We start from the raw sequence: 15,000 nt of genomic DNA, 5'->3' as shown, positions 1-15,000 counted from the left end.
CGACTTGTGACAAGTCTATGTCATTACACAAACTGTATTGAACAGGAATTTATTAATGCCACTAAATTAAGTGTATGTAGACACAATAAGAAATGTGTCCCAATGTTATCTTCAATTTTAAGCCTATATTAAAATACAATAAAAAACGTTCTCTGGCTAAAAATTTTGAAAAAGAATATAAGCTTTCGGCTGTCGATCTACAGCCTTCCACGGATAAAACGTTGAATGTAAATTAGTGAAATATATACGGAAAAGGCGAGATAAAAATGATAAAAAGAACAGAGTAAAGGTATGAAAAATGGTGGCTATTGTTTAAAAAGAATTTTATACTGATTAGGAATCGGCTTAAAGTTATTGTCAGCATGCTTGGTAGAAGAGGTGTGCCAGGCCTCTAGAGTTTTCCTAACACGAAAAGAGCCTTTGTCGATAACTCGAGAATGACTGAAATCAATGCGATGACCGAAAGACCACGCATGTTTCGCAATGTTTGACCCATTGGCACATGTTTTTACATTCCTAACGTGTTCTTTCTTGCGGGTTTCAAAGCAACGGCCAGTTTCACCTATATAACACCAATCACAATCGGCACAGGGTATTTTATAAACCACGTTGGGTTGGTGTTCAATAGCTGGTCTGAATTTAGGAGAAAGGAATTCTTGTTGTAAAGTCTTGAGGGGCTTATTTACAACTCGGATATCGTGTCTTCGAAGAATTCTTGTTAGGGGTTGCGTAACACCATTGATAAAAGGAAGGACAGCAAAACCGTTAGGGTTCTCTTGAGGCGCAAACCATTTAAAAAACATGCCAACCAATTCTTCAGGTGAAGGGGTGGCATGTGTGGGTGGTTTGGAAAATTTAAGATATTGGAAATAACAAAGGAGGGATAGTTGTTGGCTTGTAGAGCATCAAAGACGTGATTGATTTCGGCCCTTGCGGTGTACTTGGGAACTCCCAACCAAATCCCTCACAAGAATATTGTTGCTGAAGTAGAAGCCGCGATTCACCATCTACCGGAAGAATAGAAGAATTTCATTCGTAACTCCACGGCTACGATTCTTCACAAAGCAAGACCACCTTCCCATAAGAACCTCAATGCTGATGAAAGAAAAGCCCTTCAAGATTTAAAAAAAGATGAGACCAGGATTTTAATGAAAGCTGATAAAGGAAACTGTTTTGTTGTCCTGGATAAAAGTGATTACGACAGTAAAATGGACTCTCTACTTAGTGACCGTAACACCTATGAACTAGTCCTCAAATCCTCCTTCAAGAGGATTGAACGTCAACTCAACAAAAGGCTTCTCGTCCTGAAGAATCATTATAAGATCAGTGATTCCACTTAACCGGAAACTCCACTCCACTGATGCCATACCACCAGCCATTCGTGGATCAATCAAACACCACAAACAAGGAAACCCTGTTAGACCCATTGTTTCATTCATTGGCTCAGCTCTCTACAATACTTCCAAGTTTCTTACCGACATCTTGTCACCTTTACAAAACAGTAATGGTTTCTCTGTTCCTAACTCTGCCAAGTTTGCTGAAGAAATCTCTAACGTTGACATCCAGGATGACGAAGTTATGCTATCCTTCGACGTGGTATCACTATTTACAGCTATTCCTGTAGACAAAGCCTGTGATTACATAAGCAACAAACTACTTAAGGACAACTCACTTCCTTCACGCACGAGTTTAGACAGTAATGAAATCATTTCTCTGTTGAAATTTATCTTATCTAACAATTACTTTATTTATGATGATAAGATATACAAACAGATCCATGGTTGCGCGATGGGTAGCCCCGTCAGCGCTGTGGTGGCGAACTTGTGCATGGAAGCGATCGAAGAAATGGCCATTAACACGTCTGAAGTACAACCTAAAGTATGGAAACGCTACGTGGATGATAGCTTCTGCATCATCAAAAGAGATGCTGTTAACTCTTTTCATACTACACTTAATTCTATCGATCCACACATCTCATTCACTATTGAAGAGGAATCTGACCAACAGATCGCCTTCTTGGATACTTTGGTTTCTCGCAAGGATAACACGATCACTATTGATGTTTACCGCAAAGCAACTCACACGGACAGATATTTAGACTTTTCTTCTCACCACGACAAACGCCACAAGATCAGCACAGCTGAGACCCTCCTACACCGCGAAATTAAACTCCTAAGTACACCGCAAGGGAAAAATACCGAAATCAATCACGTCTTTGATGCTCTACAAGCCAACAACTATCCCTCCTTTGTTATTTCCAATATCTTAAAGCGGAAATTTTCCAAACCACCCACACATGCCACCCCTTCACCTGAAGAATTGGTTGGCATGTTTTTTAAATGGTTTGCGCCTCAAGAGAACCCTAACGGTTTTGCTGTCCTTCCTTTTATCAATGGTGTTACGCAACCCCTAACAAGAATTCTTCGAAGACACGATATCCGAGTTGTAAATAAGCCCCTCAAGACTTTACAACAAGAATTCCTTTCTCCTAAATTCAGACCAGCTATTGAACACCAACCCAACGTGGTTTATAAAATACCCTGTGCCGATTGTGATTGGTGTTATATAGGTGAAACTGGCCGTTGCTTTGAAACCCGCAAGAAAGAACACGTTAGGAATGTAAAAACATGTGCCAATGGGTCAAACATTGCGAAACATGCGTGGTCTTTCGGTCATCGCATTGATTTCAGTCATTCTCGAGTTATCGACAAAGGCTCTTTTCGTGTTAGGAAAACTCTAGAGGCCTGGCACACCTCTTCTACCAAGCATGCTGACAATAACTTTAAGCCGATTCCTAATCAGTATAAAATTCTTTTTAAACAATAGCCACCATTTTTCATACCTTTACTCTGTTCTTTTTATCATTTTTATCTCGCCTTTTCCGTATATATTTCACTAATTTACATTCAACGTTTTATCCGTGGAAGGCTGTAGATCGACAGCCGAAAGCTTATATTCTTTTTCAAAATTTTTAGCCAGAGAACGTTTTTTATTGTATTTTAATATGCCTAATCCTGGCTGCGCTTCAATTTTTAATTTTAAGCCTATACACGTGATAATCATTTGTCCATTAACTGTAAACATGCCTAAAGGCAATACTTAAAAAAAAAACTGATTCCGGTTGCTTTGTTTTCAGAGAATCAATAAAAATAGCAAAGCTAAGGTCAAGAAAACAGTCAACTACACGTGAAAACGTCTTTGGTTAAACAATAATAAATTGATGAAATGCTTGCGATCATTCGTCTCCTGATCGTGATGTGACTGGTAACATATGCAGGCTTTGTGTCCTTTTTTGCCTTTAATCCAACCAACGCGTTTTTTTGTTCGAAATACCAAAAGAATCTATAAAGCTTCCGGTCGGGCCCAGATGTGAAGCATAAGGAATTCTTCTCAACAAATACTTCCAAATGTATTTGTAAATTTTAACAGTGCCACATTGCATTAGACGAAAAAATAACATAAATCGATAGAATTGACCTTGTCACAAACACGATTTATCGATTTTCTGCGTAAAATGTGAGCTCAAGTACATAAAACTCAATTACATAAAACCTTACACAAAGCATAATTATACCACAATTGCTTGTAATCTCGCAATCTGATTGGCTAATTTGCAGTTGTCTATAAGAGTCTAGACAACGCTGCACGCGTCAGGCCCGCTTCATTTTGTCACGCAATGTAATAGCCAATCAGGAACGCCCATTTTGGGAAATAAAGCAATCATATTGCGAGAAAGTTATAGACAACCCTTGTGGACACACTCGGCGCACGACATTTTGACCACTGTGATGACGAATATCGTTGTCGATAAGAGTACAGACAACGGTGAACCACTTTCGATTTGTTAATTACCGATTCGTGAATTGAAATGTGATATTTTTGGTAGAGTATAGCTACTGGTCATAACTCTGGTCCATGCATTAAAGTATGAAAAATGCAGACAAGCAAATGTTTATTTAACGCTTGATAAATAATAAATACAGCAAAAAAACTATATAGAAACTGGGAAAAGTTCAATTCAGGCCTTTTATACACTACTGTAAAATTGATATTGAAATCGTTTAAAAATCCAAGCTTTCGCCGATTTAAAATGTTACTGAAGGACAACATCTAACGAGTATTGAAACTATATACTAGAGTTTCAATTTCAATTTGAAGAAACGTTCCTGTTGTTAATACGAAATTATACCGGTTTACGGTAGTTCTTGCATCGCTGGAGGGTGTAAACTGCATGTTAGAGTTGCAGGTCACTGTTTCACCAAAGCTGAAACAACCCAGAACTTAACTAATGCTAACATGAGGCCTGGCCTAAAAAATCAACGTTAGCCTTAAGTTAGCATTTTTGAAAAGGCTTGGGTTGTTTGAGTTGTAGTAAAACAATGACCTGCAAGCTGCACTTTACACCCTCCGTTACATGGCTACATCAGTGAACTGATGTCAAGGACGAATGGTGGCATAAAACCCCCTGCACGAACATATTATTGTACATTAAAATTTTGACTATTTATTGACATTTTTTAAGGTATACCATTTCAAAAACTTGGTCTCGCTACTTTCGGGGGGGTGGGGGGGGGGTCGCTACTTTCGGGATTTACTAGCAACAACTATCATACAGCAATGTGGAAGAATATTACCATCACACACCGCCAAATAATTTTACTTCTGTCTAATAATTTCATTGCGAACTTTCAAGTCGTTGACTGTGAAGACCTTTGACTGATTTGCAGCTCTTTTCACTACTGAAAGATTGTAAAAGCCATACCATGGACATGTCAAAATAAAACAAAATCAATTTACATACACTCAGTCTGGTATGTTTCGTGTTAAAGCATTTAAGGACCTCGATGTTAAATTAAAGGTTCATTGTTTAGCAGTTACAAAGTTTAAAACTTGCCTTTATTCACTTCTGTAGACCCCCTCAAGAACGTTCTCTCTTTGACTCTCCATTGCGGTCAAAGAAAATCGATGAAGGTGTTTGTCTGAAAAAGAAAAGGACCAAGCGCGAAAAAAAAAAACTTCATGCCTTCGAGGAGTTTTACGTAAAATCAGGTTGCTAACGGCTACAGGAAATGCAGAACATTTTAAACATCTCAAAAATTAAAAAAAAGACGTGTCGATTTGCGCCCAACATGAAAACGGAATTCGGCCCATTTTATGACGTTGGCTTCCTGCGGCACCCCACGTAATAAGGCGGCTTAATGTTGGTGCCCGTTTATTGTCTTGTTTCGGTCTGGATTACTTTTCTCCTAGCGCGAATTCACGCGCGTCGACCGCGAAACGCGTGTGGAACGAGCTCAATTTTGGTGTTAAGACCTGTTGTGGCGTACGAAAGAATTGTGATTTCCAATAATTTTTACTTTGTAACTGAATATAGAATATGCAAGACAGGCTCAACCCATTTTGGAATTCGAAATTCCAACGATTTCATGCATCCCGATACGTGTCACATGCTTAATTAATGTGGTCGTTCATGATGTTGCAATGTTGCATGGCGTTGTTTAGTTGTGCATTTGCTGCATGCAATATCTAGAGAATTTGAACGTTAATGTCTCGTCTGCCCATGTGATAGGGCTTTTCCATACCTGTTGGCGGTATTTTAAAATCAGTTATTCACAGTTTTCCATTGTAACTCCTGTCTAGCATTCGCTTGGCTGGGAAACTCTCGAAGTCCGTCGGTATCCAAGTGCCGCTACTGTGATGTATAAAGCCATGCACAATCAGACTCACTTAACATTTCCAGCATCTGTCACCTTAGCTCATAGAAGCATTCGCTCTAGCCACCCTCATAAGTTGAGACATCTTTGCCTGCACTAATGCGTGTAAGTTCTCTTTTTGCCTTGTTATCACCCCCCTCTGGAATGGTCTTTCAAATGGCTGCTGTTCATGCCGAGTCTGTTAATATTGCCTTCCAAGCGAATGCTTTGCTATTGCAACGCAATGTAAATATTTATATGTTGTAAATAATTTGATTTTAGGTATTTATTGATTTTTGCCCCCTTTTCTGTTTCGTCGCTGACTGTTTTAGTATCCTGTCTCAAGACTTCTAGGATTGGTCGAAGTGTTTTGTTTACTTAGAGAAAAACTGGTACAATGAGTGTTTCTCAAATACGAGATTTATCACTTCCCGCCGCATTTGGCGATATGGAGAAAATCATGTTACCTATGACGACATCACATCACGTTTTCAGGGCTTGGATCATTGCAATTGGAGGAAAAGGGCGATTGCGCGTCATGTCGTCGTTCACGCTGTGAATAGCAGCCAATGGCCATCCGGATTAAATACAATACCCACACGTAGATTAATAAACATAGTAAACAGAGTCCATAGTGAAATCACGTATTGTGGAGCTATATTAGCGGAGTGAAGGAGCACAGTCTGTGGGTTTGCGCTTTGTGCTTCTTCAGCTGCTGGTTGCGACATCAAAATTTTGTTTCTCCAGAAAGCGGAACAAGACTCTGACAACCTTGTAAGTGATTTCGTTTTCGGACGCCCTAACTTACCTCTTAATGAAAGTATTGAAGTCCAATTTTCTTTTCTTTTCGAAGTAGCCGGGATGCCCAACCCACGGTTTGCAATGACCGAATTTGCATGTCAGTGACAAAAACATTCTTACCCGATTTCGGGAAAGTTTAACAACGTTTTCGTGTGTGGACCGAACAGTTGAACTGAGTAACCTTAATTCTTTGGTGCGGAATACATAAACAGCGCCGGCATTGACCGGAATTAACGTGAAAATATGTAGTACAATATCAATCGAAATAAACGCGTTCACTCCAAGAAGAAAACTTTTTAGCAATTTAGTTTACAAAGTGTTCCGAAAAAAAAACCAGTTGATTTCGCATGTGGGTTACAAAACGGATATGTCTATTGACCTAAAGAAAAATTTATACAAATTTCTCAAAACGAAACTAATTGCGCTTTCTGTGATGGTCGGTTGCGAAGTGTGGAGGCCCTGGTAAATTTTAATAAGAATACGAAAGGACATAAATTGAATCCTTTCTATTAACAAACAAAGTCATGTTGTACAGAAAGATACGAGAGGTATTTTCTCCACTTGTACCCAACCGCCTTGCTTATTTGGTGGTTCCAAAATTAAAAAACTCGTGAACTAATGCCATACATTCTTAACTAATAACTGTTATGGCAATTTTTGTGAACTAAGCTGCATTACAGTGCCCTTACAGATAAAAAAGAAGACGGAACGGTTAAAGTGGAACAATCTCCACAAATTCGGCAAAGAAACTGCCAGCTTTTAAAATTGAATATGCGACGGGACCTCCCGTCATCGAATGAATAAGAGCTTCGTGATCAGTAATGCTCTGCTAAAGAAATCGGGAAACAGTTCTGCTTTCTATCCTTTCCGTTCCATTTTTGCTCTGTCGCGCAAACGTCTCCAATTTACTTGATGCGAGCATCATGGATAATATTTTTGTTGGCATGCCTTGTTAACCTGCGTCACTTGAAATGCCGGTTTGACCTCGAAGATATGTTACCTGCGACTTGCATCTGTTGCCTTCCTTAGCGTTTCTTTTTTCTTTTCATCCTTTTCAAGCCAAAGAATTCTCCGTATGACCGAAAAACAACACGAGAGGTGAATGTCAGAGAGTTAAGGACGAATGTTTGCTTTCATTTTTCGCCAAGCCCTCGATTTAAGTGTTCTTTTGGTTAAAAACCCTCCGGTTTTTTTTTTTTTTTCACAAAATTCGTTATAGCTATTTCTTTGTCTTCTTAGTACTGTGTAGACAGAAAAGCAAGATATTATTATTTATTATACATCTTGTCTATGAATAACAAAGGTTGAAGGAAGACACAGGGCACAAAGATTTGTTTCGGCCGAACTGAAACTTGTATTTCAATATCTGGTTTTCGTTTGTTGACAGGTTAATCCAAGTGATTCAATATTCATTCGCACCCCTTGCTCCCCAATACATCAAGACCCAGTTGTTTAAACCGGATGGATAGCGTTATCCACCGCGGATAAATCACTATCCATTGGATAACTCAATTGGTTTTGCTAGTGTTTACCCGGTGGATAGTGATTTGTCCGTTGGATATGGATACCGTTATCCATCGTTTGAACATTTGGGGCCTGATGTCTACAAATTAACCGTTGTTGTTCCATTATTTTATAGATTATGTCGTCCACTAAGACTATTCTTCTGGAATCAAGTTCATCGCCAATGAAGAGCGAAGTCCGTGAAGTCAAGATACGTTCGTACCAGAACAGAGATTTTGAAAGTTGCCGAGAGATCTTCACGCAAGGGATGGAGCAGTTGGTAGGCCGTGCCACTCGAGTCGTTTTGCCAAAGTACTGTGGGGTTCTTGTAGCGTTGAGTGTGCTTGTCATTCTTGCGGCCGTCAAGTGGACCTCTTGGATGTTGGCCTATTACGTCTTCTTCTGTGTCGTTTTGTTGGCATTGTTGTACATTTACATCTACATTGAATGCTGGAGATTTATCAAGGAGTGTTTGGCGACGGACCTGTATAATATTGAAAAGACATACATGTCGGGAGATGGGTCTCACATGTGGGTTGCTGAATTTGATGGAAAGGTCGTGGGAATGGTCGGGTTAGTGGTATACAACCACAAGCCAGGAGTCGCGGAGTTGCAGAGAATGTCCGTCTCACCAGTTTGTAGGCGAATGGGAATTGCCAAAAAACTGCTGGATGAACTTCTTCAGCATGCTAAGGAGCAACGCTTTGACAAACTTGTCTTGACAACCACCAGTGCACAAACACCCGCCATACGATTGTACAAGAAGTGGGGTTTCAGGCTTATCGATGTCTTCCCTTATCCACAAAAGATTCTCGCTGATCTCCAGTACCTGTGCTTTGGCTTAGAGCTGTAGACGTTTAGCTTAGGGGAACTTCAAGTGCCGAGGGGATAGAAACAAATCCTGCCATGATTCTGACGTAGTTGCTAGTTGTCCTATTAAGGTGCAAAGTCAGAAAACAACGTCGAATAGAGACGAGGAGCTCGTCGGTTATTTCTGCTGCTTGTAACACATAAGAGAAGTACATAACCATCGCGTATGCGCCTCAGTAAAACCGGACTTGTCTAAATGAAGGCCTTTCTTAACTGATGAAGGACTCAAAAAGTGTCTCAATGGCTTTGTTAGTTTTGTCAAGGAGAACTGATCACTTGCTCTTAGTTCATTTCAATTGGTTTTCGTCTGTCCTTAAAACACAGTCTGTGAAGACCTTTGACTGATTTGCAGCTCTTTTCACTACTGAAAGATTGTAAAAGCCATACCATGGACATGTCAAAATAAAACAAAATGAATTTATATACACTCAGTCTGGTATGTTTCATGTAAAAGCATTTAAGGACCTCGATGTTAAATTGAAGGTTCATTGTTTAGCAGTTACAAAGTTTAAAACTTGCTTTTATTCATCTCTGTAGACCCCCTCAAGAACGTTCTCTCTTTGACTCTCCATTGCGGTCAAAGAAAATCGATGAAGGTGTTTGTCTGAAAAAGAAAAGGACCAAGCGCGAAAAAAAAAAAACTTCATGGCTGTCGAGGAAATTTACTAAATTTTCCAGGAGGAAATAGTCCAGCCTTGATTCAGTTTCAATTCAGGTTGATTCGGGTGAGGAAACTATCGGAATTTTTTATTGTCAGGGCACTCTGTCGTTTTCTGGCTCCAAGAGGCTGAAACTAAAACTGTTTCGGTTCTTTCTCATCAAATGTGACAGAAAGAAGTGAGAGATTGATCTCCAATGGGAGAAAACCTTGAGGCTTTCTTTTATTTTGGTGGTTGCAATAGTATGTTTATTTTCACGTCCAAGTTGACTTGAGCGGCACTTTTTAACTGCTGTACCGTCTGTCTTTACAACTTAATAAGATGGACCAGTCACAATTAGTCAGGGTATTGCTCAGACCACGCAGGCGACGGGAAAAAAAAGGGAGAGAAAGTTCTTACAGTGATCGCGCCGGTGTAACCAGTCGACCTTTCTAGCATTATGCAGACGAAAGGTCGCGAGTTCCATCTCAAGTTACTTCCTCGAGAGATAATTGATGATTTAAGAAGTTGTAAAAGGTTCTCTCACTCTTCAAACCAAGGGAGTGAATTGGATTATGCCGCCTTTCCAAGTACGCGGTCATTTCAAAGCTATCAATTCGAAACTCGGCACCATATAAATTTTGGTTGCGTCTCTTCGGGATGATGCGAAAAAGGATCATTGATCCGAGATCACTTGGATCATGGTACATCAAAGGAACCGAAGAATCCTTTCCCAAAGTACATTCATCGGTTCCTTTGATGAACTCCATGATCCAGGTGATACTTTCCCGGCTCATCCCAAAGAAACGCACCACCAAGCAACCTCTCTAGTATGTAAACTCAACCGTTATTGGGAACTTAGGTACTTATAGGATAACAGTTGCTGTCAGGGTGGACGTTTTAGGTAGGCGCCCACATCTGCCCCATGATTTCGGGCAAGATGACCGGTTGCTCTCCAAACACTGAGCATCGTGCTGAAGGCATTATAAATTCTTAACGTTCCGAACATTTTTCGCGCGATGTTCCTGATCTTTGCTCATGTGATACTCTGGCTAGAAAGGTCTCGCCTTTGAGGGCCTGCTGTCTTCAAAAAATGCCAAACTATGCAGAACATTGAACAGCCTACGCCCAATAAGAGCGCAAAATTGAAATGTTTGATAAACGTGAACATTGTCAGGTGAGAATGGGCTAGCTTCGTGGAGCTGACAACGATCGCTCTTACGCAATCGTTTCGTGCCTGACACGAAAGCGTTTAGCAAATCATGTGACGTTTTTGTTATCAAGAGGAACACTTGATGCGTTGAGTGACAAGATCACTGCGATTTTCTAGAACTATCGGAGGACTGACGCACTTGCCTCAGAGGTATAAAAAACATGGACCACCCCCTGTAAACCATCACTAGTTAAAAAAAAATAAACCGCTTTGAAAGACCCCTCTGCGCCTTCTGTCTATTCACTCCATATTTCTAAAGAAGCCTATTTACAAAATTTCTACATACATACATGCTTTACGAAAGGAGCAGCCAAAGGTTGATCTATGTGATATTTTAAGCGATATTCGATCTTTCCGGTTCGCCAATTGTTTTGTCACCTTGTCTACACTTCTATCCGGCTTTTCTGCCCAATGCATTGAATTCAAAGCATCTCGCTTCCATCGCCACTAAGTAAACTGTAATAAGCCGGTAAAATGAATCGTTAGGAACTGAGTATTCAGCTTGGGCAAATGTTGTAAAAGCCACCTTATAATCAGTGGAAACTTTCTTTGAACCTGATGAACCACGTTGATAAACCATGGCGGGAAGCGTTTAAGACCCGTTTTAAACGTCGCATTTTACATGTGCCGAATCTAATGCAAAATGAGAAAATCTATTGTTTTCGCTCATTTCAATTAGATTCGGCACATGTAAAATGCGACGTTTAACAAACGGGCCTAACATACAAAGTGATTCCGACGATGAAATTTTCGGGTTGGTATGTACCTGAGAATTTTGTAGTAAACTTGCTTTCGAAGCAAGATCGTCACTTCTTTCTTAGCAACGAGGAGGAGCAGTTAATTTACCGCTAATATTTAGCCGTTTTTGTCCTTCAGTTGATATATCCGAATGAAATGCACTCGTTAAGTTAGTGGTTGACTTCTGCTGTCCCTGTCAATGAGAGTGCCTTTGCAAAATTTCCCGTTGATTACACTTTGCCAGTCCAGGAGCGGTGTATAACTTAGATCAGTATAAATTACAGTGACTCTTGGAACGGCAGGTTGCTCATTCACTCTATTCGTGTTTAAGTCAAAATGGTGTAGCCTGGATTATTTTGCAGAGTTCTTAAGGCGTCAACATACCATGTCAACACTAACCAACATCCAAATATAACGGTAACAATGCAAAGCTCCAACAGTATTTCCAAATTGGAATAGCGTCTGATAATTCTTGATATTTCCATCCCTTGATTGACTTGATGTAGCGATAGGAGCTTGGAGGTCGAATTACCCAGTAAAGCAACAATTTGTTGGCAATGGGAGTAGCTTTAAACTGCTGTCTTTAGATGGACGCTTAAGTATACTCCTGAGCGCCTTAGGGACCTTTGGAGAAAAGGTTATTTATTATCTTTTATACGTTGCTGTCAAAATAGGCTTACAGCTTAACGGCTTACAATCCCCTCTCTTTGGTTTAGAGTAAACGTGGATCTAGGGGGAGGGTGAAGGGGGTGCACCCCCTCCCCACCCCAAGATGACCTGCGGCTTTCTTATGCAACTGGTATTCTGCAAAAAAGTGTCACCAGTCAGCTATACCATTCATTAGTGGTCTTAGAGGTGCACTCGCTCCTAAGAAAAATCCTGGATCCGCCCCTGTGAAGTACGCGTGGCAGCTCCATCATTGCGGAAGTCGACTTACTCTACTGAAGGATCAGAAACACTTTGACGGTCGATTTAGAGACTTCGCTACTCTTATGTTATTGATACATGCGGAACATACACTTTATAAATCTATTTATTTATTTAGTTTTTTTTTTTAAGGCAAGGACTTTTCAAACAGGATTGGTGTTAATTGAAGTAACTGAGAAAATTGTCATTGAGGACCATGAGGGTTTGCGGGTCGCGGCCCCGGGGAAATAGGGTTTTTGTGGACGTTGACAAGAATAAAAGGGAGAGCGAGAAATTCGGAACACGGTACGTGTTTTACTTCGTTTATAGAACTGTTTAATTTCGCTTTAGACAAGTCAGAGAGTGAGGGCTCTTTTGAGTTCGAGATGACTTGAATTTACCAATGTAAAAAGCAACGTTTTATGGGGAATTAAAGTTTATTTATTTGGAAATCCCTAGCAAAGGTAACTACTAGTGTGGTTTTCAACAGTAAAATACGAGCTTCTTGTTGGAGGACTGTTTGTTTTGGACAACCTGAGCCAGGAGAGGGTACCAGCACTCAGGTCGTTGACTTGATTGGTCAACGACGAACCAAACGCTTCGAACACTAACCCGACACTGACCTTACGTATACGTACAGTCCACTTAGAAACGAGGCCCTCCCATGGGTTTTGGATAACAAGGGAACATGGCTAATAGGCCACTTCGGAAAATACCATAATACTCTTTGTTTGTCCCCCCAAATTTTGCATAAGCATTGTTTCCAGTTTTTCTTGGGATTTACAATGGTCCCAAGAGAAAACAAAACAATGCTTATGCAAAATTTGGGGGGACAAACAAAGAGTATTATGGTATTTTCCGAAGTGGCCTATTTGAACTGGGGACTCCAAAGACAAAATATCTTAGGGAACAAGGGAAAACATAAGCCATTTTAGCTATAGCGATACTCATGGTTACGTCACCTGTTGTCATTAATGTGCCAACCAGAGCCCAGAGGTCTATTGGCTGTCGAAACAAAGGATGCTTTTGTTCTGTGGTTGGCAAAATTTAAATAACAAAAGATTTGTTTATAAACAGTGAAGTCTCCTATAGGGATCAAAAAAGCTGAACAAGTTTGGAAGTAATTTCGGGCAACCTCCGATTTTTCTAACTCCTCGGCGGAGAAAGTCCTGGGAACGAGGTTGAATTTTGGGAACAACGGAACGTGGAACACAAGTCCATTTTTAAATAAGGACCAAGGAAGAGGTAAAGTTTTAATATTATAAAGTATATTTTCCCAAACACAAATTTAATGAGCACGAGATCCTTGAACTTCTTAATGTGAGGCCTCAATATTTCGTAATACGAAGTGATATTCAAATAACATAAAGGACTAACTTTCAATCATTCTATTGTCTGATTGATTGGGAGTGAAGCAGGGGGGGGGGATGGGTGGGTAAGACTTTCCTTCATGCATTTATGTGACTGAAAACCTATTGAGGGGGCATCGCGATCACGGAAAACCTCCAGATGAAACTTACCTTTTGTCAAAAACCAAAAAAGCTTGTTTGATTTAAGTTCTTGCCTGTTATCAATTTCTCAAAAGAGAGGAGGTTACAAAAATAGGGAGCATTTGTCCCCAAATCTCCTCGTTATATACTTTCATACGGGAACGTTAGAGCTTGGTGACCACTCCCTTACTCAACGTTAAAGATGGCGGATTCTAAGGAGTTACAGACGAATTTGACAGAATATCGCGCTCAGCTGAGGCAGGCAAGTTCCTCTTTGATGCACTCACGGTATTAATGATACCTTTGTTGTGTGTGATGGGTTTTAATAAGGCCGTTCTTGTTCTCTGTGACAGGTTGAGGCGGCTTTGACGACAGACCCGTCTAACGAGGAATTGAAGAAATTGAAGCAGGATTTGGAGGTTAGCATACATAGGCACTTTTACTGGTTTTGAAACTGTTTCCTTTGTTTCTGTACGCGATGATGCTCGTTGTTGTAACTGACTTCCTGAGCTCTATTGATCCCATAACGTTCAATTATTGCAGATAAGCTGTTACTTATAATCATGTATGATTCGATTCACGCTTATAAACTGCTACTACACTGTACGACAAAAACAAAAAAGAAAAATCAGTTCTCGTCTTTCTTCAGCTTTTGAAAGTACTTGCGTTGGATGCTCAACATGCGAAATTTTTGGTGGTAATTTCAAGAGCTCTTGAAATGATTGCCTAAAATCTCACATTTCGAGTACTTTCCAAAATTTAATATGATGAAAACCGAGAAGTGGTTTTTCATCGGAGTAGTACTGTAAGGGCCGATTTCCCCTTTAACTTTGTTGCATGCGGCAAGGTCATGACAGGCCTACGACATGATTTATGATTGTCGCAGCGTTTTAAAACATGTTTTAAAATGCTACGACATTTTTTCTGACGTACACAACAATCGTAAATCATGTCGTGGGCCTGTCGTAAGGGCCAATTTACACGATACGATTTTGTCGCATGCAACAACGGCTTATGACAGGCTCACGACATGATTTACGATTGTTGTGTACGTCAGTTAAAATGTCGTAGCATTTTAAAACATGTTTTAAAACACTGCGACAATCGTAAGTCATGACATAGGTCTGTCGTGAGCTTATCGCATGCGA

The 15,000-nt window shown here is 40.2% G+C and overlaps 3 protein-coding genes across 4 annotated transcripts in view; 2 read left to right on the top strand and 1 right to left on the bottom strand.

Annotated features, from left to right (window-relative positions):
- Positions 1 to 6,026, bottom strand: part of LOC138003667 (vesicular inhibitory amino acid transporter-like) — a 36,382-nt gene extending 30,356 nt beyond the window's left edge. The window contains exons 1-2 of the mRNA XM_068849859.1: positions 5,583 to 6,026; positions 4,895 to 4,979 (exon numbers count right to left, since the gene is read on the bottom strand). The gene's annotated coding sequence lies outside the window, so the exon portion shown is untranslated. The remainder of the gene's footprint in view (positions 1 to 4,894; positions 4,980 to 5,582) is intronic.
- The window catches only part of LOC138003668 (N-acetyltransferase 8-like), a 15,979-nt gene extending 6,685 nt beyond the window's left edge, over positions 1 to 9,294 (top strand). Inside the window, exons 1-2 of one of the 2 annotated variants that reach the window (XM_068849862.1) lie at positions 6,308 to 6,467; positions 8,134 to 9,294. In XM_068849862.1, the coding sequence (XP_068705963.1) occupies positions 8,137 to 8,850 (714 nt within the window). In that variant the 5' untranslated portion in view covers positions 6,308 to 6,467; positions 8,134 to 8,136 and the 3' untranslated portion in view covers positions 8,851 to 9,294. Of the gene's footprint in view, positions 1 to 6,307; positions 6,468 to 8,133 lie in introns of those variants that run through there. The other variant, XM_068849863.1, reaches the window with a different exon arrangement.
- A 4,727-nt stretch (positions 9,295 to 14,021) lies between these two features.
- Positions 14,022 to 15,000, top strand: part of LOC138002948 (survival of motor neuron-related-splicing factor 30-like) — a 16,050-nt gene continuing 15,071 nt past the window's right edge. The window contains exons 1-2 of the mRNA XM_068848912.1: positions 14,022 to 14,114; positions 14,206 to 14,271. Of these exons, the coding sequence (XP_068705013.1) occupies positions 14,055 to 14,114; positions 14,206 to 14,271 (126 nt within the window). The 5' untranslated portion in view covers positions 14,022 to 14,054. The remainder of the gene's footprint in view (positions 14,115 to 14,205; positions 14,272 to 15,000) is intronic.

This window comes from Montipora foliosa, chromosome 5 (assembly GCF_036669935.1).
Source record: "Montipora foliosa isolate CH-2021 chromosome 5, ASM3666993v2, whole genome shotgun sequence".
NCBI lineage: Eukaryota > Metazoa > Cnidaria > Anthozoa > Scleractinia > Acroporidae > Montipora > Montipora foliosa.
The sequence above is the reverse complement of the archived record's forward strand: the minus strand, read 5'-3'. Positions and strand labels throughout refer to the sequence as shown.